At 35.8% G+C, this 16861-nt stretch overlaps 2 protein-coding genes across 2 annotated transcripts; both read right to left on the reverse strand.

The window, feature by feature from the left end:
- Positions 1-260: 260 nt before the first annotated feature.
- LOC131649122 (uncharacterized) lies at positions 261-4858 on the reverse strand. Its single transcript, XM_058918865.1, has 9 exons — positions 4710-4858; positions 2672-4307; positions 2349-2575; positions 1935-2267; positions 1621-1867; positions 1360-1488; positions 1050-1265; positions 833-956; positions 261-703 (listed from the first exon to the last, which is right to left on the reverse strand). Exons 2-9 carry the CDS (start codon positions 4226-4228, stop codon positions 465-467), a joined length of 3072 nt encoding a protein of 1023 aa, XP_058774848.1. The 5' UTR covers positions 4229-4307; positions 4710-4858; the 3' UTR covers positions 261-464.
- A 2999-nt stretch (positions 4859-7857) lies between these two features.
- LOC131649123 (ras-related protein RABE1c-like) lies at positions 7858-12715 on the reverse strand. The gene is made up of 8 exons (XM_058918866.1): positions 12395-12715; positions 10224-10296; positions 9767-9867; positions 9261-9326; positions 8866-8963; positions 8603-8665; positions 8430-8522; positions 7858-8295 (listed from the first exon to the last, which is right to left on the reverse strand). The coding sequence occupies exons 1-8, from the start codon at positions 12465-12467 to the stop codon at positions 8215-8217; spliced, it is 648 nt and encodes a 215-aa protein (XP_058774849.1). The 5' UTR covers positions 12468-12715; the 3' UTR covers positions 7858-8214.
- Positions 12716-16861: the final 4146 nt, after the last annotated feature.

Genomic DNA, 16861 nt, shown 5'->3' on the forward strand with positions numbered 1-16861 from the left:
GGATGTGATATATTTATAAGAAATGATGGTTTTGTTGTTGACAATATGTAGGAGTGTGTAATATGTGTGAACAAATTGTTTCACACTAAACTTGTGATTTGCTATGACGCAAGCAAATACGAAATTATTTTGATATAATATGATCCATAATTTGGTGTATTCGTTGATCTTGTTTTGTTTTGACTAGACTAAATGTTGTTTAGTGTGAAAGGAGCCATATTGTATAATTAGAATTAGATGCATGTATCATTGTATTGTAAGCATGACCTGCCATAATTATCTAAGACAGTAGTATCCATAATTATGTATTAAGTGAGATAATCACTTTTAAATTAACAAGTAGATTGCATTTGAATATGATGGTCAATGCCATGTAACTTACAAGTCTAATGTGAATTATAAGCAACCCTCCAAATCAAATGCTTCATCCTTCTCCAAAGGAATATTGTACATGCACCAGAACCTTAATAAGGGAAGTTGATTGGTTCACTTTGAAGGGCTTTCTCAACTAGCTCAGTCTGCTCCTTATGGTGAACCTTGAGGAAACCTGTAGCTGTGGCTGCAGACGGAGCACGGCCGACATATTTGATATCATCATAACCTCCCCTACCTAATGACTTCATTGAGGTTATAAGTCGCGGTAAAACATAAGTGTATCCACCCATGTTCATTGGTTCTTCTTGACACCAAACAACCTCCGCGTCTAGCACAAACAAAACAAAGTAAAATATTTAGCACAGGAGACTTAACATGATTAATATCCAGACATTCAAAATTTACAATGACTAATAAAAAATTCAACGAGGCTTAAAAACAGTTCGAACAGACATACTTGGATATCGTTTGAGTTCTCGTTGAACAAGGTCATAAGGGAAAGGACAAAGTTGTTCCACCCTACATATTGCAACATCCTTTGCATCAACCGTTGTTCGTTGATCATCAAGTTCGTAGTAAACCTGAGATGAATGTAAGACATTGATGATCATAAGCAGCATATTTAGAAAACAAAAGTATAACAGATGAACAGCCAGTTCCAATGAGTATCAGACCTTTCCAGAACATAGTATTAAGCGTCTGATACCCTCCTCGACATTTGCGTGATCGTTTCGGTCTTTTATTAGACGTTTAAATCTGGTTCCTTGTTTGTCAAAACCTGGATGTCCTTGAACATCATCAAACTCAGATAAATTTGATCTGCAAACCTTACTGCGAAGCAGATTCTTAGGGGACATTACAATGAGAGGTTTACGGAATTCTCTATGGATCTGTGACAAAACGAAAAACAACAATGAGAAAATTCAACAATACAACCTCAAGTGACAACGCTAACGTTAATTGATTATTATACTAATTACAAACCTGCCGCCGTAAAACATGGAAAAAATTTGCTGGCGTTGTAACATTCACAACCTGCCAATTACATTCTTGAATTTGTTTTCGAAGAGTAGGATCCATCTCAGGAATAACATAAGGATGATCATCAGCCATCTGCAAAGAAAGCAGCAGACGCATCATTTGATTACTACAAGTCTACAACGCGTAACATTGAAAGATGAATGCTGAATGAAATGCTTGAAAAGTAGTTCAAGGAAAACAGAACATAGATTTATAGTATAGAACCTGAAGAAAGCGTTCTAATCTTGCACTTGAATGTTCTGGGCCTTGGCCATCGTAACCATGTGGAAGCAACACAACAAGCCCGGCCTGACGGAGCCACTTAGACTCACCGCAACTCAAGAAGTTGTCGAATATGACTTGAGCACCGTTAGCGAAATCGCCAAATTGTGCTTCCCAGATCACCAATGAATTAGGATTTTCCATTGAATAACCCAATTCAAATCCAAGAACACCAAACTCAGAAAGTGAGCTGCATATAATATCAAATTGCTACTTGGTTATGAATTCATGTTTCAAATGTTAACTAAGAAAATTACCTATTGCTAACAGTGAACATCTCTTCATTTTGGTTCATTATAACATGGTCAAGGGGGCAATATTTCTTCCAAGTTTCTTGATCATGAACTACCGCATGACGATGACTAAACGTTCCTCTTTCAACGTCCTGGCCGCTTAAACGAACATGGTTGCCTTCCACTATCAATGTTGCAAAAGCAAGTGCCTCTGCAAAACCCCAGTCAATATCTTCCCCGGTTTCGATCATTTGGACACGTTGTTCATAAATCCTCTTCACTGCTTTATGAGGAGTAAAATTTTCAGGTAAGGCTGTGATTGCTTTCCCAACATTTTTCAAAATCTCCGGTTTCACCCTGCACAAGATTGATCATAGATTTCAACTGTTATAGCATAAACCGAAAGACTCAAACAAAATCACATTAAATTTACTATACCCGGTGTTCCGGATACGTGAAAGCTGCTCAGGTGACTTGAAACCAGACCAATACGCCGAAAGCCAATCTCTCCTTTTCGGAACATAATCTTTGCTGGCAAAAAACTCATCATTTAGAATTGATGTTACCTTCTTGTATATCTTATCAATGTCTTCTTTAGTTAAATCTCCTAATTCCAAAAGTTTCTTCTGGTAAATCTCGAGTGATGATGGATGGTTCCGGATGACCTATACATGGCTCAGAAAGTCGAGAAATCTGAGTAACTTATCAAAAGCAATGTGAATATAAAAAAGAATAAGATAATAATATACAAAAGAGACAACCTTATACATTTTAGGCTGTGTGAAAGAAGGTTCATCAATCTCGTTGTGGCCAAAGCGACGGTAGCATACTAAATCAACAACCACGTCTGAATGGAAAGTCTGACGCCATTCCGCAGCAAGTTCGCACACATGAATAACTGCTTCCACATCATCACCATTCACATGAAATATTGGAGCATTTAATGCTTTGGCAACATCGGTGGAATATTGTGAAGATCTTCCTGACTTTGGATCAGTTGTAAACGCAACTTGATTGTTGAACACGATGTGTATAGTTCCACCTGTAGTATAATTCGGAAGAGCGCTAAGATGAAGGGTTTCATAAACTACACCTTGTCCAGCAAAACTACCATCTCCATGAATCAAAACACCCATGTTTTTCATTCTTTCGGCGTCATTTGAGTAATACTGCTTTGCTCGAGTTTTTCCAATAACGAGTGGATTAACTGCTTCTAAGTGACTAGGATTTGCCACCAAAGACAAATGTAGTCTCCTCCCGCCCCTGGTTGGCCGATCATAAGAAGTTCCCAAGTGATATTTAACATCGCCTGTTCCTATGTAGAGGCCGGCTTCATCCACGGGTAGACCACCACCACTAAACTCGCAAAATATCTGACGAAGTGGCTTCCGAACTACATTACCCAAAACATTCAATCTTCCTCTATGTGCCATTCCCATAACTATGTTCTCGACCCCAAGATCGGATGCCCGGTCAAACATTTCTTTCATTCCAGGAATAAGAGTCTCTCCTCCTTCAAGTCCAAACCTCTTTGCTGATGTCCATTTAGTGGCCAAGAAGTTTTCAAAAAGTGTACTCCAAGCAAGCCTATCGAAAATAACCCCACGACGCTCCCGACTAAAATCCGTGGCTGCAGGGGTTTCAATCTTCTCCCTAAGCCAATTACATTTGTCACGATCCGGTATATGCATGTACTCATACCCAATGCTTCCGCAATAAGCTTGCTCGAGTCGTGTCAAAATAGACCTAAGGGTTAGCACCGGACGATTCTCAGACAAAAATCCAGACATATTCCACACCCCTAAAAAGAATTCTCGGTCAAGATCAGCCTCGGTGAACCCATATAGGGCGAGATCTAACTCATCGGGGATTTTTCGTTCTTCCAAACCCAAAGGATCTAGCTTGGCTTTCATGTGGCCATTAACCTGATATGCTCTCACCAGCAACAGCAACCGCATACTCTCTTGAATCGTTTGGCCAGAAATTCCCGGGAAAGTGGAAGCCCGACCTACAAAGTTCCTGAAGAAATTGTCCCAAGACTCGTCTACATTGTTTGGATCAGCTTCCCAAGCTCTTTGAAGCTCCTCCAAATAGACGCTGCTCGTGCCATCTAAGAAATTGTCAGTTAACCGAGAAAGAGGCACGGCGCGAGGTAAAGATGCAGTTTGTGCTTTGGATTTGAAAACTGTTGTATGAAAAATTCTACTTGTTGATGAAAGGACTATGTTCCTTGTCGCATAACACGGCGATCCACCTCGATGAACGTTTCTCCTAATTGAATGCTTGACTATGCCAGAAGCAGCTCTATACCATCCCATGACTCTCACTCAAAAATCAGGAAAATCAAGAATATCACCAATTTCTCAATGATGGTAATGTATGACCTCAATCACTTCCCTATCAATTTAAGAGAAGTTCATGATATCCCGTATATGATAAGCACTATATCACCGATGTCTCGGAGAAAATGCATGTATGTGTCATTGTCGTGTCTAAAACCAACACCGACACTTATAATTACATTTAATCTATTCATTTTTTAAATTATTATCGGTGTCAACATGTTTCCGTGTCTGTGCTTCATAGATGATAAGTTTACTTGCATAACATTCATAATAGAAAGTGATAACATATTGTTACAAAAGCTGCTGAACTTATGCATCAAAATGAAAAAGATAGCACTGTAAAATGGAAATTCAAATTTTTTAGTTGATTAAGCTGAATGAATGAATGATTAGCATACAAAGAGAAGAAGAGGGAAATAGCATTCATGAAAAAAGAGAAGTAAGAAAGAAGAACCTGATACGATGAATGGTGGTGATGGTGTTGTGTTTCCAGAAAACACTGAATCACGTTCTTCTTGTCCATGCACACTCCTTTCTCTTCTATTCTTTTCTCTTCTCTTCTTTGTTACACTTTTTGGTGGGTCCCAAATCCATTTTCTAGAACTCACTCTTTCAAATTCAATTCTTTCAACTGTCCATAATTAGAATTTTCACATATGTAACAACAAAAGTTAACCATTAATATTATTAATATCATGGAAAAAATTAACATATGTGCAGATAAAATTTGTCAATAAATAGATATTTTAGTACCCGTTTATTAATGGATATGGATACGAATTTAATGTTATCCATTCTCGCAGATATCCGTATCAGTTAATAAATTATAAAAATTATTTAAATATTATTAATTTACTATACTTTATCTTTTCATCTTCTAAAAAATTAGAAAACTACTCTTCTTTATATTCTATAGTCTATACTCTATATTTATATCAGTACTTGTTCATGTAACATCTTATGTTATTAATTATTTGCATCAGATCAAAAACTTAACATTACCTTAACATATTGTCTATTGATTTTGCAAATGTCACATCCACCTCAATAGACAATTAACATAACATATAAAATTAACATAACATATAAGGTAACTTAAAAAAAAATTAAGACCAAATTTATAAGGATGGCAGAAAAATCTAATATACCGGATTTTCTATAAATCAAGTGTATAAGAAAATATATACCATATTTTTTAAAACTCCGATAAAAACACATCTCAAATTTATGTAATAGCTCCTAGATTTAAGATTTATAGAGATTTTAGGATTAAATTATTTTCAAACCATTATAGAATTTTAAGAAAATAAATTAAGAAAGGATTAAAATTGAAATTTTAAAAATTGAAGAAGGTGCACCTCGCCACCTCGGCATGTAAAATTCGGTGACATAGTTTGACACTGTTAAGGAGCAAAGTGATAAAGATTAGAGGTCAAGGTCCGCTTTCGATATAACAATACTAACATTGTTAGTTTTTAAAAAAAAAAAAAAAAGAAGAAGAGTATTTCCCTCTAAATCTCATGAGGTGTTTCTCCACTACGGTGAAAAGTCACCATTACTCCTAGAATCCAGAGATATATCTCCGGACACATATTTCTTACACACTTGTCGGAGTAAATTGGTGAGATATCCTTATTTTTCTAAAATTTAGTCTGAAGATACATCTCAATATCAACATTAAGGTGAATTCGGAGATGCATCTCCGTAACAACTCCTAATTAACAATTCAGTGAATTTTACGGAGATGCATCTTAGGACGCGTTTAATTCATATACTTGCGCCATACCATTTCCCATTCCTTTTTCATTTTTTGCAAATTCACTAAAACCTCATTTGAGCTTGTGAGCAAATTTCCTCAAGTTCAATTTTAAAGGTTCGACACTATTATTGCTTCACTACGTTCAATCCCATGTCAATTCACTCACTCCAATGAAGCTTTTCATCCACAACTCTCCTTATTATGTTCACTTTCCTCACATTTCTTGGTGGGAACATGAGCTTGATTATACTGAGGATTGGCCACGTGCTTGCACCTTTGCCCTGTACAGAGAGAATCATGCAATCGAGCCCTTCCGGGTGTATCTTGGCCATCATGTAGAAGATGACATCGTCTTCTGTCCATATGGTGGTCACCGCCAGACACGTTAGATGGATGTCATTTCATTATACTCCAGATGGTTAGCTCGTGGGCCAAGTCTGATGTATGTGTATCTGCCAGAGTAAGTGATGCGTCAGTTTGAGTATTTGTTGGTTATTCTGAGACACCCTACTCCTCTCACCGTCAGCCACATAGTTCTTCATATCATACTTGAAAATCTCGATAATCATTTGGTACCAGAGGATTGTCGCATGGTGTTAGATCTTGGAGTTATGTAAACGGCTACATCACATGGTTCTATAGGGTGTCACATCCTGTCACAAAACCATACGCTCCTGGAAGACCACCTAGATCTTCTAATCAGGAGATGCTAGAGGCTAGAGATGACCACAACGAGGAGCGTTGCCCGGTCTGTCAACGTATCGGATATGGCAAGATCGAGCATAGAGGTTGGACTTTTTGTGAAAGACAGTCTCCAGTTGGCCCTCATAGAAGACATTATTACTTAGGCACGAAATGCATTATAGTATAGGCAGAGAAGAACTTGTGAGTTGACATACCAAGTTGTTTATGTTTGTTTGTATTATTTTTTGTATTTTCAGAACAAATTATGTATGATCGGTACATTTTGACTTTAATTTGGTTAATAATTTGTACGATCGGTACATTTTGACTTTAATTTGGTTAATGTATGAGTTTTTTTAATTTATGTATAGTATGTTTGAATCAATTTATGACCCTCTTAAATGATTTTATGATTAAAATTGACCTAAAATGACCTCAAATATAAATTAACCTCAAAAAGTCAAAGTTAGAATAAAGTTGTTATCTAAATTGAAGTCAAAGGGTTTTTTGTGCTTCTCCGAAGAGATACATCTTCAAACTAAATTTTAACAAAAATAGAGTTTGACTGAATTATTGAGGGTGGTGTAATTTTAGATGTGTCTAGTGCATTTCCAAACACCAATAAAAGTATTTTTGAATTTTCAAAAGTGTTAACGGTTGGATAAACTCCCCAAAAGGAATGATTTACTATGTAAACTATAGGAGATTATGAATAAGGATGATGAATAGCTACGGTGGGTTGGATGGCAACCTATTACGAACTATCTTTTGTTTATCCCTTTCTTTTTGCTTTGATTAGTTAGTTCAATAAATTTTATAAAAAAGTTATTATCCCAATCACTAAGCAAAATAAAACATATGTTTATGAACCATGGTTTCACATTTTGAACCGGATTTGCTTTGGATGAAAACTTCAACATCTCATACAATGTGATTTTCTAATCTGAAACTGTGAACAGGTGCACCAAGAGCATTTCACCTTGAGGATGAAGGATTATGATCCTCTGCTGTTAAAAATAAACTACAGAAGCCCTTATATTGTATTATAAAACAATATAAGAATTTCTGTCAAAAAAAATAATATAAGAATGTTTCCCAAACTCATAGATTAATAACGGCACCAAAATGCAGTTTTTTTTATGCAAGGCTTCAACTTCAGTTCCATGCAAAACCATTGTTATGGCTGTTTCTATATTCTTAAAGCAACATAATTTTTGGACTGATATACATTGGAAGTGAAGTGTTGATAATCTATCCATCAATATATCTTAGAGTAAAAGACTACATATGAAAGAAGAAAATGAAGCAATTCGACAAGTCAGCACAAATTCCACCAACTAAATGAAAAGGAAAATAAACAGTTAAAAATATAAATTTTAAAACACGACATCTCAAGTTGGGAGATTGAGAGGCACAATTACATGCTCCCACGAATATTGTCATCAGAATAACATTAGCACCCAAATGAGCACTACTGTAACCTGCATCATCTTACTGCAGATATTGATTCTTTTCACTAACCGCAGCAAGCTGATTTTGTTGCAGCTTGACCGCCATTCGCTGCCGGATCTTGTTGGTTAATCTTGATAGTCTGAGGCTGAACACCACAGAAGAAAATGTCAACATTGAGTAAAAAGAAAGAAGTAAGAAAACTGTGTACTTCTTCTGCAAGGTAGCCGAATAAGTACCTCGGATCAAAAAATGAAAGACGGGAAAGAGTCAACATAATACCTCAGATCTAGAATCCGTGTCTGCAAGCCTTTGCTTGATGTCTCTTGCTATTGAAAAGAAAACTTCCTCCACGTTCATGTTTGTTTTTGCACTCTGCATTTGTTCTTCAATATAAGTAAAAAGAAATCACATCGTTTAATGAAAATGTGAACATCAAGCTTACTGCAACTCACAGTTTCAAAGAACTTGATACCATACTCATCAGCAAGAGCTTGACCTTTGGAGGTAGGTACAGCCTAGAGAAAAAGTAACACCTTATGTTTGTATCAATGGAAAATATAATAAAACAAAAACAGCACAAAGCACGCAGAGATTGCTCAATCTTGGTTTGTGTACCAATCAATCATGCAACAACTGCTTTGTTGACTAACATCATACATACCCAAGCCAGCTAAGATGTAAAATATAAATAGAAAGGGTCCCTAAATGTACATACCCTTTTACTTTCATCCATATCAGCCTTGTTTCCCACAAGTATCTTGTTTACATTGTCAGAAGCATGCTGTTCAATATTGCGAATCCAATTCCTAATATCTGAACAGAAAGAAACGAACTACGTTGAAAATCAAAAGGCAGGCAGAATAAACTAAGGAAGTTAATCATAAAAGAAAAACAGACCACATCATAATCTAGCTAGTTCAATGTGAATCGGAAAGTATTGGAGTTACAAGGGAATAAGAGAAAATGGGAAAATAAGAAGGAAATACAATTTTCTGGGCCAGCCGACGCTAAAATGAAGCCTACAATTCTCAACACGACTGCATATATACATCAAAATAAATTCATTGAAATATACTTAAGCTGAAAACAAGACCAGGGAAAGGAGGGTACTATTAAAAGATGCTTCGTCAGTAACATCATAAACCAGCAAGATACCCATGGCTCCACGGTAATAAGCTGCAACAGAAAGTAACATTGTAAGACGTGTTCCTTTTAGCAAAGAAATGGAGCAAGCAATAAGAGAAGGAGATTAATCAGTAGTATTTAAAATTACAGTCAATTAAAACTGAATATTAGACTAAAGTAATTTTGTAATTTTATACAAGTATAAAACAGGCCCTGTGTGCTTGAGTCACAATACCTAATGATTTAAATTATATTCCTTCAAAACTTGTAACTTCTGTACAAAAGAATTGTACCTTCAAAATAAAAGCTACTGATAATACTTATATAACTAATTATGTCCAATAGGACAAGTGGACAACAGCCAATTAACTTCTACGGGAATGTTAGTAAAACATATAGGCCTATTAGCTATCAATTCCCAGTGTATGAGACCAAGTCGACAACTGCCAATTTTAAATTTGTAACAAGTTTGCACAAGAAAAAACACATACCTGTAGTAATAGTCCTGAATCTCTCCTGACCAGCTGTATCCCAGATTTGCAACTTAATGCGCTTGCCATCAAGTTCAATGGTTCTTATCTTGAAATCAATACTGCCATTGCCATAATAAGATTATATTTTCATTAAAAAATATACATATATGTCTGGTGGTGTAGTGTGTACAATTATTTATGTGAATATAATGAAGGAAATCTGGTACCAAAAATGAGAAAGCAACAATGTTAAACATGAGATTTAAATTTAACAAGTATACATCAAATGAACTCCTTGAGCCCGAGCATGCTGTTTTTCTAAAGCATATGAAAAGAGAAACAGGAGCCTAATAAATAACTTACAATAGATAATAGTGACAGATGGGGGGAATATAGATATATGCATCTTGAAATCCACAAGAAGAAACTCCTATAACACTATCACAAGGGATAAAAGAAGTCTACAGATACTAACCCAATGGTGGTGATAAAACTGGTTGTGAAGGAACCATCTGAAAATCTCAAAAGCAGACAACTCTTCCCCACACCTACAAATAGTTGAGCCATAAACGTACTAAAAAACATATATGTAAAAGGACAAAATGTTATTCAAGTTTCAACCATAACAAAATTAAAACCAAACTAGATACAGTGTAATCAAATTGCAGAGCTGCTATGCCATGGTAGACTTTTGACTAACTGCCATACCAACCTTATGGCATTGCGGTTTTTAAATAGAAGGCCGTAGTAACTTCCATATTCATGGCACCTATGGTGCCTGCAGTGATAGTGGGGGAAGTTACAGGTACAAAGCCAAATAAATGGGGTCTCTTGACCTAACCTGAAACCCACATGACCCCCAAGAGAAAACGTTTTAAGGACTAATACTATCGTGCAACAGTGGCCTCATATGAAAGACTCCAACTTCATGCTCTTTGCCAAAACTATCCAATCTCAATTTGACATCTCCTATGAACTCCGTTCTCTACAAGCTTCAACTTCCAGTGAACAAATCATCAAACATCTTCTTTTTTTACTTTCTATTCCTTGTTCTTATTTCCAGCAATATCTCCTTCTTTTTGTCATCTTTAAGATAGTAATATCTCCTTTCTATTATCTGGGTTATTTCCTTATATTTGCCACTCTCTTTATAGTTAATTTGTTCTTATGGTTTGAAATAATATTGCTTTTACCCACTAGTCCACTAATATTATTATTATGATGATGATACTTGTGATATTATTTGATTTTATCAATTAAGTTCATTATCTTAACACATGTTGTTAGTTTTAGGTCTTTCTATTAAGCTCTGTAGATGAATTTTGATATAACTTTGTATTGGTGAGAATCCAGTTAGTCCCCTTAAAAACACTTTTGAAGACATTGCATTTCATTAATCCAACCAATAAATTATAGTTCTTAACATGTGGATTAAGTCCACAAATTTTCATTAAATTTATAAATTACTGTCTACTATATCAAACACCTTGTATTTAACATGTCCTATATATGACTACATAAATACAACAACAACAATCAAGTTTTATCCCACTAAGTGAGATTGACTACATGGATCAACTTTCGTCATAATGTTATATCCAAGACCATGCTTTTACCCAAATCGTTAATCTCGAGATCTTTCTTATTAACTACTCTTATGGTCTTTCTAGATCTTCCTCTTCCTCTAGTTGTTTAACTTTTCTCCATCTAATTTACTCTCCTTACCATAGAATCTACAAGTCTTCTCTACATGCTCAAACCACTTCAGTTTATTTTCCAACATCAATGGTAAGTGTTACCTCAACACTCTAATATTTTTATTTCTAATCCAATTTTGTCTAGTCTTACCACACATCCATTTCAGCCACCCAACCTAAATTTGATGGTTTGCATCCCCTCTATTTCTCCATCATTTTGCATATATAACTATGAACACTAAAGTTATCAAAAATTTGGTGTGCATGATCGTTGAGATAACATGATAATATTCTGCATATGAATCGAAAAAATTCAAAGTGTGCAATTAACATGATAATATTTCGCATATGAATTGAAAAAATTCAAAAATGTGCAAAGGGTACAAAAATGAGTAATTGAGACAAATTACATCTTATGAAAGTAGATTCCCACCCAAAATATGGCCAAATTTCGGCTTGTCAATCACCATCGCTATAGTAATAGCACTTCTATAGCACCGACATCTCTGAAAAAAGTGTAAGTGTCTGGAATGTCTGTTTCAGACACTGACACTTGTGAATGTGTCAGGGTCGGTATCATGTTTTTAGAGTCCGGTGTTCGTGCTTCATAGATCACCATTGATATAACATTGACTAGATATGATCATATAATACTCCTATATTCAGCAATTATTACATAATCCCCACTCAATCAAACCAATGACAAAAAAGCATCAACAAAATGCAACACAAGAGCCAGGAATGAAACTCCATAAAAACAAGTCATAAAACTGAAGCTATAACAGAATTCAATCAACAAAGAATAACCTAAAATTTGAGTCACAAAAATGAAAAACAATAAAAACATAAAAGGATCATTTATATAATAATAATAATAATAATAATCCAAAATAATAAACGAAGATCTGTAAAATAACAAAATAAAAAATGGAGAAAAAGATGAACGAACCACTATCGCCGATAAGAAGAAGCTTGATGAGGTAATCGTAATCGGCACGAGCTCTAGCGGGTGCTGCTGCCATGGTTGGTAAAAAATGAAGAGTTATTTGTTGTTGGCTGTTATCCTATTCTATGCCACTATGAGTAAGCACAGAGATCGGAATCGAAACAGTTAGAAGCGATTCGTTGGCGACATGGAAAGAGATCACAGAACGAAACGACGAATCGCTTTTTGTGTTTTCGTTTTTCTTTTCTCTCTCTGTGTGTGTAATAAGATTGTGAATGCAGTGGCGTTACGCCAGGACTTTTCTTGTTGATAAATGGTCCTGCATACACCAGATTCGGACCCACGCCCCCACCCTCTCTATATATGTTTTTTGGATTTGTATTTTTTTTTTTAGATAATGGATTTATCTTTTTATTCAAGGATAATGGAATATATACACAACAAGGGTAATGGGTTTTTATTATTTAAAAATTGTTGGGGAATTTTTTTTCTTAAAACAAATATTTTGGATAACAAGCTAATTTTTTTTTATAAAAGCCATATATATTGCAAACAAAAAAAAAAAAAAGGAGAACAAGGAAGGGGGACAAGACATTATCCTTAAAAGAAAAAAACTAAGAGCTTAATAAAATTGATAAGCGGTTTTTACTGTGGTGTATTAGATTTTTTTTTCCGTTTCAACCGTGTTTTTATCTCGTTTTACGTGTGGTTGTGCGATTTTTCTATTTTCAGGTTCAAAAGTGTGTCATGGGAAAGAAGACCAAAGTGCGTTAAAATGCAGAAAAAAAGGGATTTTTCTCCATATAAAATTCAGGGAGCTACTATGGGTGGTTATAGCACAGGCTATATGTCGTAGTAGCCCCTGAGGCACTCCTCATATAATGATCAAATGCCTGCTACAGATGATCCTAGTAGCTCCTACGAACCATAGCAAGCAGGTGGTTTTGAAATTTTTCATTTATTTTGATTAATCTCTCTTGTCTATATGCATCGTAGGTGTTTTGAGGGTCATAAATTATCCCTAACACTGAAGGGACATAAAAATTAAAGGCATGTAATAAAGACTTAACCTATATGTACTTGGAATTATGGAGAAACAATATATTTTGCCCTAGCTTTTGTTTACGAAATTTACCTTTTTTGCAACTTTATTTTCTGTCAAGCGTTGTATTCAAGACTCCACTAGATCTATTTTAATTCAAGTTTTCTTGCTTTCATTCCAGGTTCTAATTATCATCGCTTTTATTTCTTCATCGTTATTACTTCTTGCTACTATGTATGCATTATTTTCTTACTCGATTGTCATGTCTGAGTAGTCGATTATGAGTTTAGAGCCATGGAGATTGTCTCGTGACAAGCCTCGTGTAAATTCCTGAAATTTTTGTTACGAGAACTTAGGGAAAAATTATTTCAGTGTTTTTGCTCTTTAAGTATCTAAATTCGCTATAAAAGTAGGAATGAATTAGATATCACCTATATGGTGGAAGAGTATAGTGCGATATTGGTTATATATATCGCCTATATGGTGGAAGAGTTTAAGACTACGGCGGAAATATCTCAAAATTTTGAAAGAGAAAGTATTTTTGTTAACGGCTGCATTGAAAACTGACTCTAAACAATTACACTACACTGATGAAAGTGTGTAGCATACTTGATCAGAGTAAGACAACACACCTACAAAAGTGGGTATTGTCTATATTTTTCATTTTCCTATGAAACTAGCTTTATTTTCGTAACAAACTAGGGTGTGCAAGAGGATTAGAGGCGTTAATTAAAGTCTCAAACTCTGCTTGTTTTGATTATTGTATTTGTAAATGTAAAAATCATTTTAGATACACAAAGATAAGATAGAATTCGGTAGTCAGTCACACGATCTCTGTGGTACGATACTTTTTATACTACTTGATATTCTCTTATGATTGCGACGTGTCAAAAATCTATAGTTAGGTAAACCTAACTTGTTTCTAATTAATTCATGCCTAATAGACATAAGAGCATTGTCCCACCAAGTGAAATGAGGAAAAGATAAACCAATGTTAGTCAGCTTATTTGTACAACGGTTGCCCCATCTATAGGTCAGAGTAATCAAGAATCGCATATGGATAACAATGGACATGTTATTAAGCCACATGTTTCTTAAGATTCAAGGAATAAGCTTAGAAGACTTGCAAACTGAGGTAACAACTAAGAAATCAGTTTCAATCCTTAGAGTGGGCCAATTTTTTTGAGGAGCTTCTTCAATTGCCAAAATAACACTTATAATCTTTGCAAACAAAGAATTTTGATGCCCTAAAGGGGAGGAAAAGAAAACAATGCAATCACCAACCATGTTTTTGAAGATACCTCCACAAGTAGAAGTGTCAGGTTGTTAGCTGAAGATTTCGTTTTACAAATTTGGTTCTTCGAAGAAGTAAAAATTCGAAGGAAAGATGGTTACTGATGACCATCCCTTAAAAATAAAAGAATGGCTCCTGATGGCCATGCTTCGAGAATGAAGACTTCTAAGTTCGTTATGAAGATAATAAATACTGAAGCTAGTAGAAGTGTATGTCTTCGAGGACTTAGACAAAATTTATGAAATATGTTCAAGTATTACTACTTAGCGTGTTTTCGTAGTGTTTTTAAATACACTGCCACGCGTCGAAGAAGGACTCAGGCGGGAAGATTTGAAATTCGAAGACGGTTTCGTAACTGTCTAAATAACAGATGGCGTCCCTGGAGTTCTTATGAGAAACGTGGTATTAGATTAGCGTAGGGCCGTTAAGGTCGAAATTAGTATAAATAGGAGTCTTAATGTTAGGATTCTGTGTGTTCATTTTGTACAAATCACTCACATATTACTCAAGTATCAAGTGTTAAGAGAAAGAGTTCGCTGAGAAAATGTACGTATGACACCACCATTTTAATACATGTGTATTCTCTTTCGTTTTCAAATATCTTTCAGTATTATTGCATTTCATTTACTTCTTGCCATTTACATTTCTGTATTTTTACTTTCATGTCATTTACTTTTGAAGTATTTAACATTCCTGCATTTTAAGATTCTTTACGCTTTAACAATACTTTCGTTTCATATGTTATTTCACTTATCCTTTCACTGAAATTATACTTACGTATAACCAAGTGATTGTCAAGATTACTCGTTTCATTCGAAACAATTCTTATTAACGAAGACGAATCATGACTATGGTTCGAATGACCATTGATAACAATCTTTTTGACTATGTGTCCTAGGATCAATCTAGTCGATCCTGCGAGTAACCAAATCATATTTATTATAGTTTGGAAGACTAGCGGTTGTTTACCGGAAATCACCGTAAACAAATTGGCACGCCCAGTGGGACAGTGTCAAACAGATTGTTTTAATCAATTGTTTTATTTTTGTCTAGACAATATCAAGACCTTGTATGAACCTTAGGAACGGTAAGTTAACGAACAGTGCACAACCGATTCCCAAACGAAGGTACAACAAGAAAATGGTCGTTACGGCCAATACAGGGGGTGACCAGGGTCCCCCACAAGGTTCAGGATCAGGAGCGGCAAATTCGACTTCTAGTTAGGGAACACGGGATACACCGGGTCCAAATGGATCGAGACCTGCAGATAATTCCCAGGCTATGCCTGAAAATAATGCAGGACCCTCAGGGACTATTCCAGTTTCAGTATTGACAACCGCACCCTCATCCACAAGCGCAGAGGAAATACCGTTTTCCTCGACAAATGCTGCAAATAACTTGTTTGGTCAAGGCACAAATTCTACTTTCGAGTGGAGGCCAAATAATCCATACGGAATGCCATATCCATTAGGAACAGGCGTACGAGGGGCAGGGCCCACGTATGCCACAACTAACAATGCGACGTTTTCACCGAATGTTGGTTCAGTGGGTCGAAGTGCACACAACACTAGTTTTTCTACCCAGATGCCCCATTTTACCACAAATAACCAAGCAGCATTTCGGCAAGAAATGGATGCAAGCAACCATGATATGTTAGGGGTCTTGGCCAAAGAATTGGCTTCAATTTTGAACCCACTAGCGACAAATATTGCTAATACAAATCGGGATAATGTGGAAACTTTCCAAAAGATATCATCCCAAATGAATCGAATGGCAGATTTCATGGGAGTGCCACAACCAAGAAGGAAAGACAAACAGCCTTCGAATCAAGAAGAGAGGCCCATTTTGGAACGTATACAAGATGTGGTTCCACCATCTAGGACAGCCACTAGAGATATAGGCCCCTCACGAAGAACAGAGATGACCGAAGGAACTCCAGTAATTAATTTAGAGACTTCAAATCAAAGAACCGTTCCCGTTCGACAGGAAACGGAAGAAGAGAGACCCAGATTAAGGATCGTGGGTAGGGACGAGCATCCAGATGAGATTGTCCAAAGAGTCAGAAGAGAAAATCTGGCTACAGAAAATAACTTAACTGCCATGATAGAAAGGGTTATGGCCAATAACGGCCTTA

The sequence above is a fragment of the Vicia villosa genome, linkage group LG2 (assembly GCF_029867415.1).
Source record: "Vicia villosa cultivar HV-30 ecotype Madison, WI linkage group LG2, Vvil1.0, whole genome shotgun sequence".
NCBI lineage: Eukaryota > Viridiplantae > Streptophyta > Magnoliopsida > Fabales > Fabaceae > Vicia > Vicia villosa.